Source organism: Nicotiana attenuata, unplaced genomic scaffold, assembly GCF_001879085.1.
Source record: "Nicotiana attenuata strain UT unplaced genomic scaffold, NIATTr2, whole genome shotgun sequence".
In the NCBI taxonomy this organism is placed as follows: Eukaryota; Viridiplantae; Streptophyta; class Magnoliopsida; order Solanales; family Solanaceae; genus Nicotiana; species Nicotiana attenuata.
The window spans coordinates 24,079-44,679 of NW_017675351.1; the positions used below are offsets into that span (position 1 = coordinate 24,079).

The window sequence follows — 20,601 nt, forward strand, 5'->3', positions numbered from 1 at the left end:
CTTAAATAAGACTAGAAACCTAAAATAATATACAATATCAAACTAACTAAAGAATGAGTATCTATATTAACGATATATTAAAAAGTAACGAAAGACAAACACAATATATGAATAAATATCATTCAAATGCTCTTGATGAAGTTGTCATGTTTGAAAAAACGATCAACGATAGCAATCATTAGATATATCCTTCAAAACTCCATCCTCTATAAAACAAACTAAACAAACATTCAAAAAATCCACAACCTGCTTCGCAATCCATTTTTGAACTAAATTCATTGAAGAAAAGCCCTTTCACGTTGCAGTAGCCACGGTAATTATCAAACCAGCTTCACAATGCAAATCAACCAAGTCCATGTCTTGTCGAATATTGTTTTAACCCAATGCCTTTGACAGAATCATCAACCTTTCAAAGTTAGAGAAATGCATTGTCATTACCTCGCACACATTCAATAATAGTTTGTCAGCTCATAACTAAGATCTTCAAGCTTAAAGCAGTGACTCATTGTGATAATATGCAAAGTTTCATAATCTGTTTTTATCAATAATTGGCAAAAGAACATCGGGAATCAAAACTAGCCATACAAGAAGCAGAGCATAAATTCCACTCACTAAAACGACTGTTAAGCCCAAAAGTTGTAAATCAATAGCACATAAAAAACTCTAAATACAAATGATCGGAATAGGAACATTGAGCTTTTTTACGCTTCGACTTTCCAAGTTGCAATACTCTCTCAACCATTTTCTGGATGGCAATACCATTGTTACACAAAAAGAAGAGAACATCTTCTATCAAAATTCCCATTTAGATTCTCTCATTTTTTGCAATTGCCTCTTTGTGAAATCAACAAGTTTCATTGCACTAACAATATCTTGATCTTTTTTGTAGGCCATAATTCAAATCATAATTAATTGCCAATAACTTTAAACATCAAATTGAATACAAGCAACTCATAAGACTTAATCTTCCACTAGAACTTTTGAATAATGCTTTCTCCTGAAAATTTTGAACCCCTCATTTTGCAAAACTCCAAGGTATATTGAACAATTGATGAAAATAAAGAAATAAAGTTACAAGTTTAAGTGAGATCCCGAACGGGTATCACCTGGTCTTTGAAGCTCCAGTTCTGATTTAATCACTTCTTGGTATGAACTTCACCAAAGCACTAAAACCGTCTAATTGATTCAACTTGATTCATCTCTAAGTCATTCTCCCTAATCTCTTATAATTAACCTCCAACAACATTTCAAAACATTTAGTCAAGAATGTCAATAAAAATTATTTAACATCATGGTGGTTTCTTTTCCAACAACTACAAATTAATTGCAACTGACTGAGCAACAGCATTAATTGCAATGGCCGAAGTGCATTACTTCTTCAAAATCAAAGTTTTCAAGACCATTTTGATTTTCCTTGCAATGTTACTAGCCTCCATCATACCTCTTGTCCGTCATATAGAGATGAACTCAATTGAATGTTGTCAAAAGCTAAAGTAATTATATTTCTTCTTTTATATTTATGCATTTAGTGCAGTTTGTTATCCTTTAACATTATACAAACCACAGATATTGCTCAATAAGTTCACCTCTCCTTTATTTTGTTTTCATTATCGTTTCATATACTTATATTTATGTCTTATTTTTGTTTCCTATAGTTATACTTATTTTTCCTTTATAGATTTTTCATTTCATCTATATCTTTTTTTCTCAAAAATAATTCCAATCAATTCTTTCCTATATTTCTTTTACTATTCATTCTTTTTCTTTTGCTACTAATGAATTTCACATTATTCTTTGTAATATCATAAGAATTATTTTTTTATATTCTTTCTTTTGTTATTGTTCTTTTTTAATTATTTTACCTTTTTTTTTTTTTTACATTTTTTTTCTTACTATCCTATCTCTATTCTGCATATTCTATTTTATAGATCGATTCTATTTTTTTATAAATTTCTCGTCTTTTCTATTTTAGTTTTGATTTATATCTCTCATCTATGTCCTTTTTCTATATTATTATATTCTTTCTCTATAAATTTATTACTCTTTTTTTTTATCTATTATCATTTCTATTTTTGTAATCTTATTTTCATAATTAACTCGATGTTCAACTTTATTCTCTTTCTTTATATCTTGTTCATAATTATATTTTTATTATTATTTTATTGTTCTTGTTCATTAATATTAGCATTCATTTTGATATACATGATTTAATTGAACACTTACTTTTTTCCTATCCTTTTTCTACTAGTTTTTTTAATTTCTTTCTAAACCTTTATTTTTCCAACCTCTAAACATCTTTATGAAAGCATCACCTACTTTTTTTCCATATCCTCCAACCTCATGTTTAAACAAGTAACAACATAAACAAAAATTCTGCATCTTGTAATCTTATATTCTAACCATTGAGAACAGAATTTAACCATTCAAAGATTAAAGTGATTATATTCCCTCCAAAAATCCCTATTGGAAAATGACAAAACCACGAGGTTGACAACGGCTCCATCTTGTATATTAAATTCTCCTTACAACGGCCGTAATTAGGAGGCATTTCCTGAAATTGACTTTCTGTTTACAGAATCGGCTCGTAAATCCCACACTATCTCTGATGCTTTTGGGAGGATAATCATTATATTAATAACTGACATGGAGAAACTTGTCAAAGAGTACTAGCAGAAAGCTGTAGAACTGACTTTGTAAAAACTCGTGATCAAAACCGACTTTTTCTAAAAAAAACTAAAAAATCACAAAACACAAATTCACTTGAAGTTTGTATTTCAAAATGTTTAATAACAAAACGTAATTCTTTCCCTTGATGTTATGTTTTGGAGTGAATTTACCAATCTCTAACTTGAACTTACAGTCAATAATTAATTCAGTTACTAATGGAATCTTTGATATAAAAATCTCATCAAGTATTAGACAAAAGTAAATACTCTCTCACACTCGAAAAAACCTGCCGAAATGTGCGCTTAATAAAAAATAAAATTATCATAACTGTAGTCTAATTTTCTATGACCAAATTGTAAATACTTGTAAATGCTTCTTTGTTGTTTCATTCCATAATCTCTTAACGAATCAAAAACCCCAAGAGACAGAGACGTTAAAAATAAGGGATATTCGGATGCCTATTTCCTCTATAATAAGAAGCAAGCTAATTAATGTAAATTTGGATTCTCAGGATAAAAATCAAAGATTAAAAATCAAATTTTGCCATAAATTATCAAATATATATATAAAAAAATGAAGCAAAAAATCAAAAATATAGAATTGAAAAAAGGAAAATCTAAGAATGGGGTCCATAACTCTAAGGGAGAAGAGCAGCATACACTGATACACAGTGGAAGAGTTAGAGGCGGATGCAGATGTGATTTGGGACAGTGATTTCCATCAACATAGACAGCAATAACTAGCTTTCTTTGAATTTGAATTGGAAGAAAACGTGGTGCGTTTAATCAGGGGCGGAGTTTGTTCTTTGTTTATTAGAAAAGGAGAAACACATTGTTATATTTTATTTATTAAATAATGTTATTTAGTGTCCTTTTGAAGAGGAAAGTCAGAAGAAAACATCATCATATCAGTTAATTTGTAAAAAAAATATAAAACTATACTCGCTTTAAGACGGGATTCAAACACACATCTTATTTCCAGACCAGCAAACCCAACAGCCTCACTATGAAAACCAGACCTCTTTTGTTACTTCACCGGTTCAGGCATGATACCTATTTATGATAGATTGGTAAAATTTTCAATACAATATACAGGATTCGGAAAAAATCACTAGTCGCCCGAACCCGCACCGCCCCTACTGTCCTTACTCCACCTGCACTAGTAGAATGTTTGTAGTCTTACAAAGAATAATGTCATTACCTCAAGGAAAATCAAAAGCGTTAAAGAAAAAAATAAAGTAATTGTCTTAAACTTTTAAAAATGACAAATAATTTGACACAACTATTCCTCTTTAGTAACCACGGACTGTAATAATAGATAGAGGGAAATGAGTATGTCTTTTATAATAGTAAGTTACCATCTACAAGATCAAATTAATCAAATTAATTTGGAAATACTCTCATATTAAATGATTTAACAAAAAAAGTAAAATTAATACTACTCCCTCTGTTTCAATTAGATAAGCTTACTTGTCTTTTTAATACTGTTTCAAAATAAATGACACAATTTGTAAATTTGGAAAATAATTCAACTTTAAACTCCTTCATTTGTTCCATTTTACTCGTTAATGAGAAAGCTTTTAATAAACCCACACAAATGTCATGGCCAGCCACAAAGCTTTTGCCCTCAAGCTTTTTTAAAGACCACAACGTTTCAAAACTAAAATTCTTCTTTTTTCTTAAAACTCCGTGCTAGTAAAACTACCCCATCTGGGAAACGAGTCGTAAAATTATCGCTCGAAAACAATTACCAATAATAAATTAATCTTTATAAATAGGAATTCTATTTAGTGGAAATGTCCATATTTAGAGAGATTCAGGGTTATTACTTGTGCTTAATCAACATCTCCCTATAAAATAGAAGGTTCTATTCCAATTGTAAATCATCCCAAAATTCAATAAGAATTCCCTCTCTCTCTTTTCTGCATATTGCTTCTTCTTCTTTAATTGTTTTATAACACGTTATCACACGAGACCTACGTCTCCAGAAGCTCTTTGAGAAGATTGTAAGGTAATTTTTCTTCCTTTTTTCTAATTATGACTGACATTATAAAAGAAAGTTCGTTGCCCTTGAATTCGGGCAAGAACATATGACAATGGCGTGTTGGATAATGAAATCGCATTAGATCCATGGGCTCTTGGAGACGCCATTAAGAACAGAAATAAGCATCCACAAACCTGTTGCGTAAGGCCTTGATTTCTTGCGCCATCACCGTTGATAATGGTTAAAATTGAATATCATCACAGTCAAAGAACCACTTATTTTGTGAATGGCTTAAAAGAAAGATATGAAACTTAAAGTTGTCACTCTTCCACAAGCACGATATTATTGGGCTATCTGAGGCTCATAAGACTTTAAGTCTGTTTCTGAAATATAACTGCGATGGTTCAGCCAAATTCTTCTAAAAATTGACAAACTCTGTGGAGACAACTATCAATCGATTATCGAATATGCTTAAAAAAACGTTCACACGTTTTCAATTGCCTCCAATATGTCTTGCAACAGCATACAGAGAAGAAAGTTCAAGAAGTACTCTGAGATTGATTTCTCTTCTCCTTGTGGCTGAGCGAAACAATGAACATGCTCCAATGAAAAATCACGAAAAGCAGACCAACTGTCCACCTAATTGCCTGAAATGGATAGGTGTATTCCCCATTATGCTAAAGCCGTAGAAAGGCCGTGACTTCTAATTCGTAATGTGATGTGGTCATGGGTCCCGTAGCCGTGGCGTAGCCTGTAACAAGGAAGAAATTTTCCGGTGTTATCATCGCCCAAGAAGAAATAACCAAAACAAGTGGAAAGGGAAGGATGAGAAGCAAAAGCAAATGGGTTCAGAACTGAATGCTACTCGTGGCAGGTGGAAAGGCATGGCAAATATTTGTCGTGTACCAGAAGTTGTGTGTTGAGCTTTATCAAGCATCTCTAAGACTAAGAGCCTGAGCCATTTTGTCTCGGCAATGATTTCTGGAACAATCACTATGGATGTGCGACTTCTTTGAGCGCCTGATGAAAAATAGACCACTTGAATCGGATGATGGACCGTGGTTAAAGGTGAATGGAGTAGTGATTTTTATTTACATATTTCGTTAGCTAATAAACATTCCAATTTATCACTTAGTTCTTTACATGAGATAGTCCCATTAGTATATTTGTATTTATATAGGATAATTTAGTGTTCGTTTTAAACAATGTTTTTCAGTTTGCTTAGTTTTTTTTTCTCTCAAGATTTACATATTCTTTGACTAATTAAGGTTGTGATGTGAAAAGAATATTCAGTTACTTGAATGAAAACAAAAGGTTAAGCTGGAAGATTTCAACGTAATTCTAGAGATGAATCCAATTAATGCGAGCATAATTTGCAAGTGAATTGACGTTATCACGTTATAGTTGCCAACTGCAGATTATACGGATTTGATGGAATAATAAATTATTTCTTGTATACTACACTAGTTAATCATTGATTGTCTTGTCTCTTTTAACTGTTCCATTTGAATTTAGACCTAACTTTCCGGTAAAGTGAAATCACTTTTCTAATTCTGCATGAGGAAATTTTTAGAAAGTGATAAGGTAAATAAAGTACGATTGTATTTTAGATACTATTTGGTTTGATCTAACGAGAGTTCCCGAAAATTGATTAAGTATTATTGATCAACAATTTAACTTTAATTTCTTTCCCTTATATCTTGAAATACTAATATTATTCGTATATTTCTTTGTATGTCAAACAGGAAGCAATATGGATACCCACATAACAAACTTGATCAAATATTGTTTAGTTGATTATGTACAACCAGTACAAATATTCAAAGAGAAGAAATATTCTCTCTTTTCAGTATGTGTTAAGCAGATTTACTCATCAATTCATGGTAGTAAGTAATTCAACTGAAGTCTGGAAGACTACTATACACACTGGCCTTAAGAGGGACAATACCTATATATAGAGAATGCAGATGTTTCTCTAGTCTCAAGAGGAACTTGCTTGAGTTTTAAAGATAATCCCTCAAAATGATATCAATAGTATGAGAACAATAGATAAATAATCTTGAATATCTCATCATTACCAAAAATGTCTCTGGCCAGAAAAGGGCTATTGAGAAGTTCTCATCTTTGTCTTGTGGCCTGTATTGGACAAGAATTAGTGCAATTGAGGCACATTCTATTGTAAACCAAAAGGTTACTGATTCCAATACTTTTGTACTTTGGCATGATCGATTATGACACCCTGGATCAATTATGATGAGACGAATTATAGAAAACTCAAATGGGCATCCATTAAAGAATTTAAAGATTCTTTTAAATGATGAATTTTCTTGCACTTCTTGTTATCAAGGCAAGTTAATTATTAGACCATCACCAACAAAGGTTGGAATTGAGTCCCCTGCGTTTTTGGAACGTATACAAGGGGACATTTGTGGACCTATTCACCCACCTAGTGGGTCGTTTAGATATTTTATGGTATTAATAGACGCATCTTCTAGATGGTCCCATGTGTGCCTATTGTCATCACGCAACCTCGCGTTTGCAAAATTAATGGCACAAATAATTCGATTACGGGCGCAATTCCCCGATAATCCAATTAAGTCTATTAGACTTGATAATGCTGCTGAGTTTTCATCCCAAGCATTTAATGATTATTGCTTATCAATTGGGATAAAAGTGGAACATCCTGTAGCTCATGTTCACACTCAAAATGGCCTTGCAGAGTCTTTAATTAAACGTCTGCAATTGATAGCAAGACCGTTACTCATGAAAACGAGGTTACCCACTTCTGTTTGGGGTCACGCCATTTTGCATGCAGCAATGCTAGTTCGTCTCAGACCGACAAATTATCATAAATATTCCCCGTTGCAATTAGTTTTGGGTCATGAACCTAATATATCCCATTTAAGAATTTTTGGATGCGCAGTATATGTGCCTGTAGCACCGCCATATCGCACCAAAATGGGTCCCCAAAGAAGGTTAGAAATATACGTTGGGTTTGAATCGCCCTCCATTATTCGCTATCTTGAAACATTAACGGGGGATTTATTCACTGCTCGATTTGCAGATTGTCGATTCGATGAGACACTTTTTCCAAAATTAGGGGGAGAAGTTGGTGAAACCAAACGGGAAATTTTGTGGAAAAATCCATCATTATCTCATCTTGATCCACGCGCCTCAATTTGTGAAAAAGAGGTGCAAAAGATTATTCATTTGCAGAGAATAGCAAATCAAATGCCAGATGCATTTACGGATATGAAAAGGATAACAAAATCACATATCCCTGCGGAGAATGTTCCAATCCGTATTGATGTCCCTATTGGACAATCTTCTAGTGTCATAGCTAATGAGTCAAAAGCACGCCTTAAACGTGGCAGACCATTAGGTTCCAAAGATCGAAATCCTAGAAAAAGGAAAACAAATGATCAAAATGACACTACGAAAGAATCTCATGAAGAAATCCACAATTTAATAAATTCTGAGATTCATGAGGAATCCACTGAGCCCGAGACTCAAGAAAATGAGGAACTATCAATAAATCCAATCGATATTGAGACAATTTTGAATCGAGTGGATATAGTGGTGGATTGTGTCTTTGCATATAATGTTGCATCTAGAATTATGCAAGAAAGTGAGGATCTTGAACCCCAGTTTGTTGGAGAAGTCGACAAAGACGTGATTGGCCAAAATGGCAAGAAGCAATCCAATCAGAGTTAAACGCACTTGCGAAACGTGAAGTTTTTGGGCATGTAGTCCAAACACCTAATGGTGTTAAGCCTGTTGGCTATAAATGGGTCTTTGTACGCAAGAGAAATGAGAAAAACGAGGTACAAAGATATAAGGCACGCCTTGTTGCACAAGGATTTTCACAAAGGCCTGGTGTAGATTATGAAGAGACATATTCACCCGTTATTGATGCTATAACGTTCCGTTATCTCAATAGTTTTGCTGTCCAATGAAAAGCTTGACATGCATTTAATGGATGTGGTTACCGCCTACCTTTATGGCTCACTTGATAATGAGATATACATGAAAATTCCCGATGGATTTAAAATGCCAAACGCACATAATTCAAAGTCCCGGGAAATGTTTTCAATCAAATTGCAAAGATCTTTGTATGGTCTAAAGCAATCAGGACGAATGTGGTATAATCCTCTTAGTGAGTATTTATTAAAGGAAGGCTATATAAATGATGCCATTTGCCCATGTGTTTTTATAAAGAAAACAACATCGGAATTTGTTGTACTTGCCGTATATGTTGATGACATAAACCTTATTGGAATTCCTATAGAACTCCAAAAGGCAATTGATTATTTAAAGAAGGAATTAGAGATGAAAGATCTCGGAAAGACAAAATTATGTCTTGGTTCGCAAATTGAACATTTGGCAAACGAAATTTTTGTTCATCAATCTACCTACATAGAAAAGGTAATGAAACGGTTTTACATGGATGGAGCACATCCATTAAGTACTCCGATGGTTGTTCGATCACTTGATGTGAATAAGGATCCATTCCGACCTCAAGAAGAGAATGAAGAGCTACTTGGTCCTGAAGTACCATATCTTAGTGCAATTGGTGCACTAATGTATCTTGCCAATACTACAAGGCCTGACATAACTTTTTCAGTTAATGTCTTAGCAAGATATAGCTCTGCTCCCACAAGGAGACATTGGAATGGAATCAAACACATATTGCGGTATCTAAAGGGACTGCCGATATGGGCTTATTTTATGGCAACAATTGCAGTCCCGATCTTGTTGGTTATGCTGATGCTGGGTATTTATCTGACCCACACAAGGCTCGGTCTCAAACAGGTTATGTATTTACCTGTGGAGGCACTGCCATATCTTGGCGATCGACTAAGCAATCAATTGTGGCTACTTCATCTAATCATGCTGAGATAATTGCTATTCATGAAGCAAGTCGAGAATGTGTGTGGTTGAGGTCTATAATACATCTTATTCGAGACAAATGTGGTTTGAAATGTGACAAGTTACCCATAATTTTGTATGAAGATAATGCAGCATGCATAGCTCAATTGAAGGGAGGATTCATAAAAGGAGATAGGACAAAACACATTTCACCAAAGTTATTTTTCACACATGATCTTCAAACGAATGGTGATTTTAATGTGCAACAGATTCGTTCAAGTGATAATATGGCTGATTTGTTCACAAAATCTCTACCAACGTCAACCTTCAAGAAGCTAGTGTACAAGATCGAGATGCGAAGGCTCAAGGATGTGAATTGACGCTCTCATCAGGGGGAGTTAATGCGCGTTACACTCTTTTTCCCTTACAAGGTTTTGTCCCACTGGGTTTTCCTTGCAAGGTTTTTAACGAGGCAACCAATAGGCGCATTTCTAAACATGTGTACTCTTTTTCCTTTTCTAGAAATTTTTTTCCCATTGGGTTTTCTTTTAGTTAAGGTTTTAACGAGGCACATTATCTGTTGAATAGACATTCAGGGGGAGTGTTATAAATAGATTTCTATTTATGGTGAATGTCCATATTTAGAGAGATTCTAGGGTTTATTACTTCGTGGCTAAGTCAACATCTCCCTATAAATAGAGGGTTCTATTTCATTGTAAATCATCCCAAAAATTCAATAAGAATTCTCTCTCTCTTTCTCTGCAATATTGCTCTTCTTCTTTTATTGTTTTATAACATTATCCATAATAAGTGAAGTTACTATTCCTTCTATCCCATATCAAGTACTATCATTTTAGTACAAAAAATATTTCAAAATATTCGCCGCTTTAGAAAATCAAGACGAACTGATTTTTTTTCAAAAGTGATTAATAGCTTACTTGCCAACTAATTTGAGTAATAAAATGAGATAGGATATAAGAAATAAAAAGTACAATAAGTTATCTGTTAATAAGTTAAACTATAGTCCTAGTGTAAATTATATATACTTTTATTATGTCAACGTAAATTCAGTTTATAATACTCTCCTAATTCAGAGATCCCAATGTTAATTAGGTTATTTCCATTGGCCTTCTAAGCTGCTTACACTAACATAGTAAGAAGCATCCTTCCAATTAATCTTAGAAACCTCCATTCTCTAAACTACTATTATCCCGTTACCTTAAGTCAACCTTCCAATAACCTAACTTTGTTACCACTTTCTTTCCTTTGTCTCTATCCCTTGCTGTTGGGTCAACCAACCACGTTATTAACATTAATTTTATGTCCCCTCTTCTCTTCTCTCTCTTCATTTCATTCTTCTTTATATCTATATGTCACCTCCTTTCCTCAAGCACTCACTCCATTTCACAAAGCTAAACAAAGAACCAAGTTTTGAGAAGAAAAATATGGAAGAATTAGATACCTTTTATCCACCAGATTCTGATCTTGATCTAAGTTTCACAAGTTGTGCTTCCATTACAACTACCACAACTGATCGTACCCTTAGTGCAAGAAGCAGTTTGGCTCGTAGCAGCCTTACACTCAGCTTCAACGACCGTCTTTCCTCTACATCTTCTACAAATAATCCCTCCACCGAAATCCCCAATCTCCACCGCCGTCCCCACCGCAAGCACGATCCTAATTGGTCTGCCATTAAGGCGGCCACCACCCTTTCCTCTGACGGCGCTCTTCATCTCCGCCACCTTAAACTCCACCGCCTTGTGGGGTCCGGAAACCTCGGCCGCGTTTTCCTCTGCCGCCTCCGTGACTATGATCACGCTAACTTTGCTCTTAAGGTCATTGACCGGGATTCCCTTACATCTAAAAAACTCTCTCATGTTCAAACAGAGGCTGAGATCCTCTCCTCGCTAGACCACCCTTTTCTCCCTACACTCTACGCTCATTTAGAAGTCTCTCATTACACTTGCTTGCTTATTGATTTCTGCCCTAATGGTGATCTCCATTCCTTGCTCCGCAAGCAACCTGGTAACCGGCTACCCGTTGAATCTGTCAGATTCTACGCGGCTGAGGTACTCATAGCATTAGAATATCTACATTCGCTTGGAATAGTGTATCGTGATCTAAAGCCCGAAAATATTCTAATACGCGAAGATGGTCACATTATGCTCTCCGACTTCGACTTGTGTTTCAAATCCGATGTTTCACCGAAACTAGATTTCACCACCCGCACTCTAGAAAGATCTAAAAGAAGATACAGTTGTTTCAGTGACCGGCTACGGGAAGAAACGGTCACCGAGTTCGTGGCCGAGCCAACAGGTGCATTTTCCAGATCATGCGTTGGGACCCACGAGTACTTAGCGCCGGAGCTCATCAGCGGAGCCGGCCACGGTAACGGTGTGGACTGGTGGGCGTTTGGCGTGTTACTGTACGAGTTGTTGTATGGAACGACACCGTTTAAGGGGAACAGTAAAGAGTCCACCCTGCGCAATATAGCATCCAGCAAAGGAGTGAAGTTTAACGTAGAAGAAACTCAAGGAAATGAGCCTTCAGGAATGGGAGAAGCAAGGGACTTGATTGAGAGATTATTAGTGAAGGATCCAAGGAGGAGGCTAGGATGCGCCAGGGGTGCAACGGATATTAAACGTCACCCATTCTTCGCCGGAATAAAATGGCCGTTGATCAGAACTTACCGGCCGCCGGAGGTACGTGGGCTAAGTATAAAGAGGACCAAGAGTAAGTTGCACGTGAGTCACGTGACTGGAGTAACATCATCATCATCATCATCCCCAAGAAGAAAGCGTTGTTGGTGGAAAAGGCTGGGGTATCTAATGAGGATTAAGGGATCTAAGTACAATTTAAATTCTAATCATAATTATTATTGTTATACTAATCAGAAGGTTAGAAAATGTGCTTAAATCCATTTCAGCCTTTGTAACCATTTATATTGTCTTTTTTCCCCTTACATTTTTTGTACAAGTTTGTAAAGGAAGAGTTAGGGAACATATATCAATTTTGGGAATCTGTTTAATTTTACTTTTTCATTCTTGCTTTGTTTCCTCTTTGAGGAAAATTTAATACATATTTGTATATGATAAAGAAAGTAATGGAAGAAAAGTATTTTCACTAATTCTGTATCATTGGCTTCTATGCTTTTTTAGTAGTGACTTTGTTTGTTTTGTTATATGCTTTATCGCTTAACCTAACTCAAAAAATGTGAGTTCAATTTTCAGTGCTCCTTGGAATTCTATTACCATTATCTACCTCAATCTAATACTTAGATTTTTTTATCCCAATTGCTTTTCTTCGTATGCCTCACCAATTTTAAGGATGAGCTTGTATCTGATATTTTAAGAAATTATTTTGTCCCATTTCTTAAAAATTCTAACTCCCGTTAATGAGATTAATATGATGATTAAATAGTCTCTGGTATTATTGATCAAAATTTTATCGCTTTGTGTGTTAGAACTTACCGTTGCTTGAAAATATTAATATACCATATTAACATTGAGCGAATTCTTAGTCTTACTGAGTTCTAGTGTTAATGCTGATATATAGATCTCTAATATTACTACAATGTGTAATTTACGTAAATTAATTAAATTTTAATAATGCATAACCGAAATGAAGAGAGAAACTAGTGATTAACTGTTGAAATAATTGGCGGGGCACCAAACAAATTATTATTCTTGATGTATGAGAAAAGGTTAAATTAAACATGAACATATGTTGGCATGTGGGAGCAATATGGTATGGTACCACGAATTATGCAAATGGCAAATGGGTTCCAAGGTTTTGACTTATAACTAGTCGGCAATAATATAATTAAAAACCAAAACTTAAGTGGAGGGAGATTGGGAAAGGACCAGCTTAATACTATTAACATATTGAGGACTACTAAGTTAATAATGGATATAAACCTAATTCCAGAAGGTCTTAAATTATAAACCTATTTTAACATTAACAAAGTTGCAAATACAGCTCAACATCTACCGACCAAAAGGAATTCTGCACAATTAAGTTACACGTCGCAAGACTAGTCTCAATGATGCTTTACTTGAAAGGAACTTTTGTCATAAATGTTACTTAAGATATGGTCAAAATTACTGAGTATTGAATCCATACTATCTGACAAAATATGTTAACCACGAACGCCGAATCTGACAATAGGAGCTTCCAGAAACAACCAGCTGATTGGTAACTTAAGAACTGGATACAAATTAGGCAGTTAATGTGCTGAGTAGGGGTATCAAATGAGCGGGTTGAGTTGATTCTGGGCAAGTTAAAATGGGCGGTGTCAATAAATGAACGAGTCATTGACCTGTATAAAAGTTACTTGGGAGGAAATGTGCTGGGTCAAGATAGGCTAAAATTTGGGTCATAGTCCAATCTGCCCAACTCTTACCAAACCTTAATTAATATGTATTGTTTTCTTATAGATTGTTTAATTCTCAAATAAGATTTTTTTTCATCTATAAAAAAAATTATTTTTAAGATATTAATAGCAAATTTACTTATGGATCATTTCAGGCTAAAAATTAGACTGATTGTAGATGGGCTGAGATTAGGGGTCTCGGGTGGACTGGGCGGATGATTACGCTTAACGGTTCGGCTTATCGGATTATAAATGTAATAATCCACTGCTATCCAATAAGACAACTGACGGATTGGTATCGGATTAACGATTATTGGGCGGTTTATCGGCTAAACCAAATAGAACTTTTTTGAATAATCAATACCAAACAGCCAAATACATAGTTCAAATAGAATTGGTATTGGTAATTAATTTTTGAACAATCAATACCATTAGCATTGGTATCCACAAAACAAATAGAAAATCCCACTTATAGACAAACTTCAAACTCTAATTGTAAGTAAAGTAATGAAACAAACCCCACTTAAGTAAAATGGCCCAGAGAGGAATTCAATTCATGTCCACTCATAATTCATGAGAAGCCAGAGACGACTGTCATTAGCTATAGACAATTCTATCATTCTATGTACAACTACTTATGCAACAATATAGTAACAAGTTTATATACATAGGGAAAAAAGTGTAAATATAAAAAAAATTAACGGGTTAATGGTTTACCCGATAAGAAAATTGAGTAATCCGCCCCCAAACCATTAAGCCGTTAATTATAAAATCTCAATGCGTTCACCATCCATTACCCGATAATCCGATACCAGTAAGCCAATAAGCCATTGCTGCAAGAGGCCGTTTTCACAGCTCGAACCCGTGACCTCCTGGTCACATGGCAGCAACTTTACCAGTTACGCCAAGGCTCCCCTTCCGTTTCAAGACATTATAAGAATTTTTTTATGTATATAAGTATATAGATATTGAATTTCTTTGACTTTGTTGTATGTTTGCTTTTTTATTTTTTGAATACCCTTAGTGAAAATTTTAAATTCGCCACTGCATTGCTTTCAACTTATGAAATTAATTTTCAAATGCTAGATTTAACATTCAACATTAGATATTCCAACTTATTAGTTGATGGTGCTCTTCAATTCTCTGAAAAAATAATTATAATTAGTACTATACACAGAATTCACTGTCGCTTCTTGCCTAGCAATTAACTAGCGCAACTTCCTTTTCTCAAAGAAAAAAAATCCCATAGGTGTTTACTTAATATTTTCACAATACAATTGTGTCTTTGTGGGTCTTTGTTGTCTGGAAACCAAAAGGATTTTAAAGAAAATCATTTTTAGCGTTCTTATATCTGTGCTCAATAATTATAAACTATTTATTTTTCTCACTCGAAATCATTGACAAGATACTTCGAAGGGTGGTAAATACAAATGTGTGATGGATGGTTTTGCGCAAGAGTCGTAATATATTATTTTTTGACTTTTAAGTTTAAAACTCTAAAAGATCAATGTCCATTCTATCACCTCTTTAACTGTAAATAATTGATGGTACTAGACTTTCCTTCGGTAGTTATGAAAATATAATTTCTTGAATCCGTAAGCTCCCATCAATACAACAACAACAACAACCCAGTGTAGTCCCATAAGTGGGCTCTAAGGAGAGTAGTGTGTACGCAGACCTTACCTCTACCCCGATCGGGTAGAGAGGCCATTTCCGAAAGACCCTCGGCTCAAGAAGATGAAAAGACAAAAAGAGACAATATATCAGTACCATCATAGAAATAATAACAACAACACAAGAACCGGTGAATATATGAAAGGCAAAAATAATGACCAGTAAATAAGGCTCGACACTATGAAGATGGAAGAGTAGTGTAAACACAACACTGACCACTAGCAGTCTAAGACGAAATCCTATCAGCCTAGCCTCACACTGGTAGACTAAATATGCTCAACTACCTCCTAACCCACAACCTTAATGCTCGACCTCCACAACTTCCTATTGAGTGCCATGTCCTCGGAGATCTGAAGTCTCGCCATATCCCGCCTGATCACCTCTCCCCAATACTTCTTAGGCCGCCCTCTACCTCTCCTCGTACCCACCAACGCCAACCGCTCGCACCTCCTTACCGGGGCATCCAAGCTCCTTCTCTGAACGTGCCCGAACCATCTGAGTCTCGCTTCCCGCATCTTGTCATCAATAGGAGCCACGCCCACCTTCTCTCGAATATCTTCATTCCTAATCTTATCCATCTTAGTGTGCCCGCACATCCACCTCAACATCCTCATTTCTGCTACTTTCATCTTCTGGGTAAGTGAATTCTTAACTGGCCAACACTCAGCCCCATACAACATGGCCGACCTAACCACCGCCCTATAAAACTTACCTTTGAGTAGCGGAGGCACTCTCTCGTCACACAGGACTCCAGATGCTAACCTCTATTTCATCCACCCCACCCCTATACGGTGTGTGACATCCTCGTCGATCTCCCCATCCCCATGAATAACTGACCCAAGGTACTTGAAACTGCCTCTCTTGGAAATGACCTGCGATCCAAGCCTTACGTCCATGCCCGCTTCCCTCGGCTCGGCACTGAACTTGCACTCAAGAACTCCGTCTTCGTCCTGCTCAACCTGAAACCCTTTGACTCAAGGGCCTGTCTCCAAACCTCCAGCCTCTCGTTAACGCCACTCCGCGTCTCGTCAATCAGAACAATGTCATCAGCGAATAACATACACCTCGGATTAAATATGGGGAAATATAGCTCTTAGCAATTCTTATCTAAGACGCCGTGGTTTAATTTAAGTTTCTTAAAATTAAATAAAACTTGGAAGATGTAGGTGCTCTTCAAATATTAGAATAAAATACCTTAGCATTCATTTCAAGAATCCGTAATCTAAAAATAACATAGAAAAAAAATCATAAAATGAACGTTAACTCGTAAAAATAAAAAGAAGTCGAACATGTGAATAAATCTAATCATCTAACTTAAAACATAGGTAATAATCCGAGTAACTTCGATCACTATAAGCTCTGCAGGAAGCATCTATATAGTTGACGAAGAACATGTGTACCATTCTCAACATCTTTTGTACGTTTAAAATCTGGCTATGCTGTTCGAACATGCATTTGATTTTTAAACCTTATTTTTTTAAGTAGAGAGAAATGAGATGCAGCAGGAGTGGAGAAATTAAGCTCAACAAGCCATGGTGGGCTTGTAGTAATATTTGAGTAATTTTCATAAACCACATAGCTTAGAGCTTAGTAACTATAGTTTGCTTAATTACTATTCATAGATTGTTACTAACTTGTATCACTTGTATTCAACGCAATGAATATAGCCTGTGTCAACTGTATCGCTCACGCAACGAATACAACGTGTATCAATTGTATTCGTTCGGACAATTGTATTCATTAGTGCAACGAATACAATATGTATCAACTGTAACCAACGCGAAATGCAAGGGTTTTATACAAAGAATACATTGTATCGACTGTGTACAAAAGTGTATACGAAAGGATACAATGTGTATCGAGTGTATTTGTTCGCGCAACGAATACAACTAAGGCGGAATACAGAAATACAGAAAAATAAAATATTCTTGTAGAGCGGCGAACTCAAGGCCTCCGCTAACTAAGCGAGCGCACTAACTAACTGAGCTACAAGAGCTTAGTGCTCTCTTGTTTCAGTTCAAAACAATTAATCTCTTATTTTATGGATTTGCTATAAAATTCAAACATAGCTACAAATGGTAAATTTGCTGAAAGTATAGCTACGAATGATAAATATAGTGTAAATATTTGATGTGTCGTGTAATTTTTCGAAGAAAAAATTTAGGAATGTGATGACATAGATGAGATTCCTCTAACATTAATACGAGCCATCTAATTGGAGTCTGAATGGAATGACCTTAGTATGAAATATTTTTCCTTTAATGGCTAGACCATGGTGCAAATTTGAATTAGTTGGGACACTGAATAGCGAATGTCAAAAGATTATACAAAAATAAAGCAGAAAGAAAATAATGGTGAAAAATAAACTTTTTAAATTTTGGCTCAAATACCATATGGAAAAAGCTTAACGTGATTATAAATTTCTTTGGAAACCATTCATAATCCATGAGAAACTAATAGATCATTTTTAAACAAAACTAAAACATAAAAAGATGGTGAGAAAACTACATGAATAGCTACAAACAGACACTACTTATTAACAATTAGTCATTAAGTTGTGCGACCAAGAATAGCCTTAAGATGTTACCAATGATATACAACACTGAAAAAATTTAGGCAAAAAAAGATTCTTTTAATAGGTATTATTGGAATTCATTAAAAACACATAAATGAGGTCATATACAAAATTGCAGAGGGATTGGAGGTAATTTAGACCAATTTTAACTCAATATTCTTTATCAATGATATATAATATTCAGCAAACCTAGGCAGGAATGCTTTTCTTAATATAGGTTTAGTTGAAATTCGTCGAAAACACATAGATGGGGAGCAAAATACATAGTTTACCCATCGACTTTGTACCCAAATTCCTGTTATACACCTCTTCAAAATAGGCAATTTTTTACACACCTAACCTTTGTAAAGTGTGTCTAAGACACACCACTTTTTTCTTACCCAGATTTTCAAAGCATGTGTACTATCACGGGCCAATAAGGTCATGACACGTGTCACTGACTAATAATAAAAAAGATAGCACATAAAATTACAATTATATCCCCATCTTCTTCATCTTGTCCACCATCACTGCCATCATCAAGCATTCATTTTCTTTTTGTGCTCTTTCGATTCCCTCAACTGAAGCAAACGAGGTAGTAATAAAGATTATTTGTAAACTCACCCATTAACAAAATTAAAGAATGTGCTTATCTGGAAAAGCTTGAGCTAAGCTTTAATAGGTTGGAAATTTTTTAAAAATTTCACCCTTTCAAAAATTTAACTTAGCCACGGCAAAGCTCAAGTCTGGAGAAAAGAAGAATCTTCTGTACATAAGTTTAAACCTAGCTTTAATGGTTGGTGGAGCTACAAATTTTTGAATTCTAATTACAATTTCTCAACCAAAAAAAAAATTCGACAAAGCTAAGGACTAATCAACAAGAGAGATAAGAGAAATTTTGGTGGGTCTACTTGAGAAGAAGTAGATCGAGTGGAGAGAAGTGGGTCTAAGCATCAAGGAGTAGCTATGGCAGGTTTAGTGATTTTTTTAAACAAGGAAGAAAATGACCCTAATTTAAATTTAAAAAAAATTAAATAATTGACATCTGATATAAAAATTTTCATGTTCATGCGCTTCATTTGTTGGTAAAAACACGCATTGACCACGTGGGCAAAGTGGTATATCTTAGACACACTCTACAAAGGTTGGGTGCGCAAAAAGTTGCCCGTGATGAAAAGGTGTGTAATGGCGATTTGGGTGTAAGGTTAATGGGTAAACTATGTATTTTGCCTAGATGAGGCAATATACAAAATTTGAGGAAGATTGGAGATGATTTAGACTCGTTCGGAGTTAAAATTCAAAGTTAAAATCGAGTTTACAAAATTCTCCGCGACATATGTCTAACATGTATCTCACACACATGTATACATGGATATACATGACATTTGACACATATGGGATACATAAGTGATACACAAAAGATGCACGGTGTGTACACATATATCTTCTTTCATGTTCATCCCGTGCTTCGAATTTTTAATTCAATCCATCTCAAATCTCTACAAAATCATTTCAAATTTGTTATTCAAACTCTGAGATATATCCACAATAATCCAATAATATCCAATTGAAACAAATCCGAATTAGAGAAATTTGATTTTTTTGAAAAAAACATCATGGCTTTCAATGAAGTTTTAGTAGAATAAAAAAAGTCAGTGACATCGTGAGAGTGAAGCAATCGACTCCTCCTTCAGCTCAAAGTTCAAATTAAATTTACTTTGTAGTCATAACTTGACATACATGGAAGTACTTTAATTTGCCCATTTTTTAGATCGATAATCTCCAAAACTTGATTTAATTAATTCAACCGAAAGAAGAAATAAGCTCGGTGGATATACAGCAGAAATTCAAAAATAGCTAAATTTACAAGTGGTCGTTCAAAAAGAGCCCAGTTTCAAAAGTAATCGAAATTTAGCCACTTTTCATGTAAAGATAAATCTGAGCGAAAACACTGTTCAAAACCCGAAAAATACGCCAGTATATTATGCTGGAGTTCCAGCATAAGTATACTTGAACTCCAGCATATTATACTGGAGTTCCAGGATAAGTATGTTGGAACTCCAGCATAATATGATGGAGTTCCAGCATAAGTACACTAGAACTCTAGCATAATATACTGGAGTTCCAGCAAAGTATACCGGTCCAGTATAATATGATGGAAGTTCATACAGAAGTGCTCGAATCTCCAGTATATTATGCTGGAACTTTCCGTCTGTTGGAGTTCCAGCATAATATGCTGGAAGTTCATACACAGGTGCACCGAACTCCAGTATATTATGCTGGACCGATCTCTGTTGCAGCAAAATAGTGGCTATTTTTTATTGACTTGGTAAATGCTGGCTATTTTTGAATGACCAGTCCGAAAACTGGCTAGACCGTGCTATTTTTGCTGGATATACTTCAAGACATATGTCAATTATTGTACCAAAGGGCATCCAGATATGGAGAAGCAGAAAAAGCAGCAGAGAAGGAATAAGAAGGG

General features: G+C 35.1%; 1 protein-coding gene across 1 annotated transcript; it reads left to right on the forward strand.

Annotated features, from left to right (window-relative positions):
• The first annotated feature begins 10,882 nt into the window (after positions 1 to 10,882).
• On the forward strand, positions 10,883 to 12,653 carry LOC109219976 (serine/threonine-protein kinase WAG1-like). Its single transcript, XM_019384438.1, has one exon. It carries the CDS (start codon positions 10,890 to 10,892, stop codon positions 12,432 to 12,434), a length of 1,545 nt encoding a protein of 514 aa, XP_019239983.1. The 5' UTR covers positions 10,883 to 10,889; the 3' UTR covers positions 12,435 to 12,653.
• The last annotated feature ends 7,948 nt before the right edge of the window (positions 12,654 to 20,601 follow it).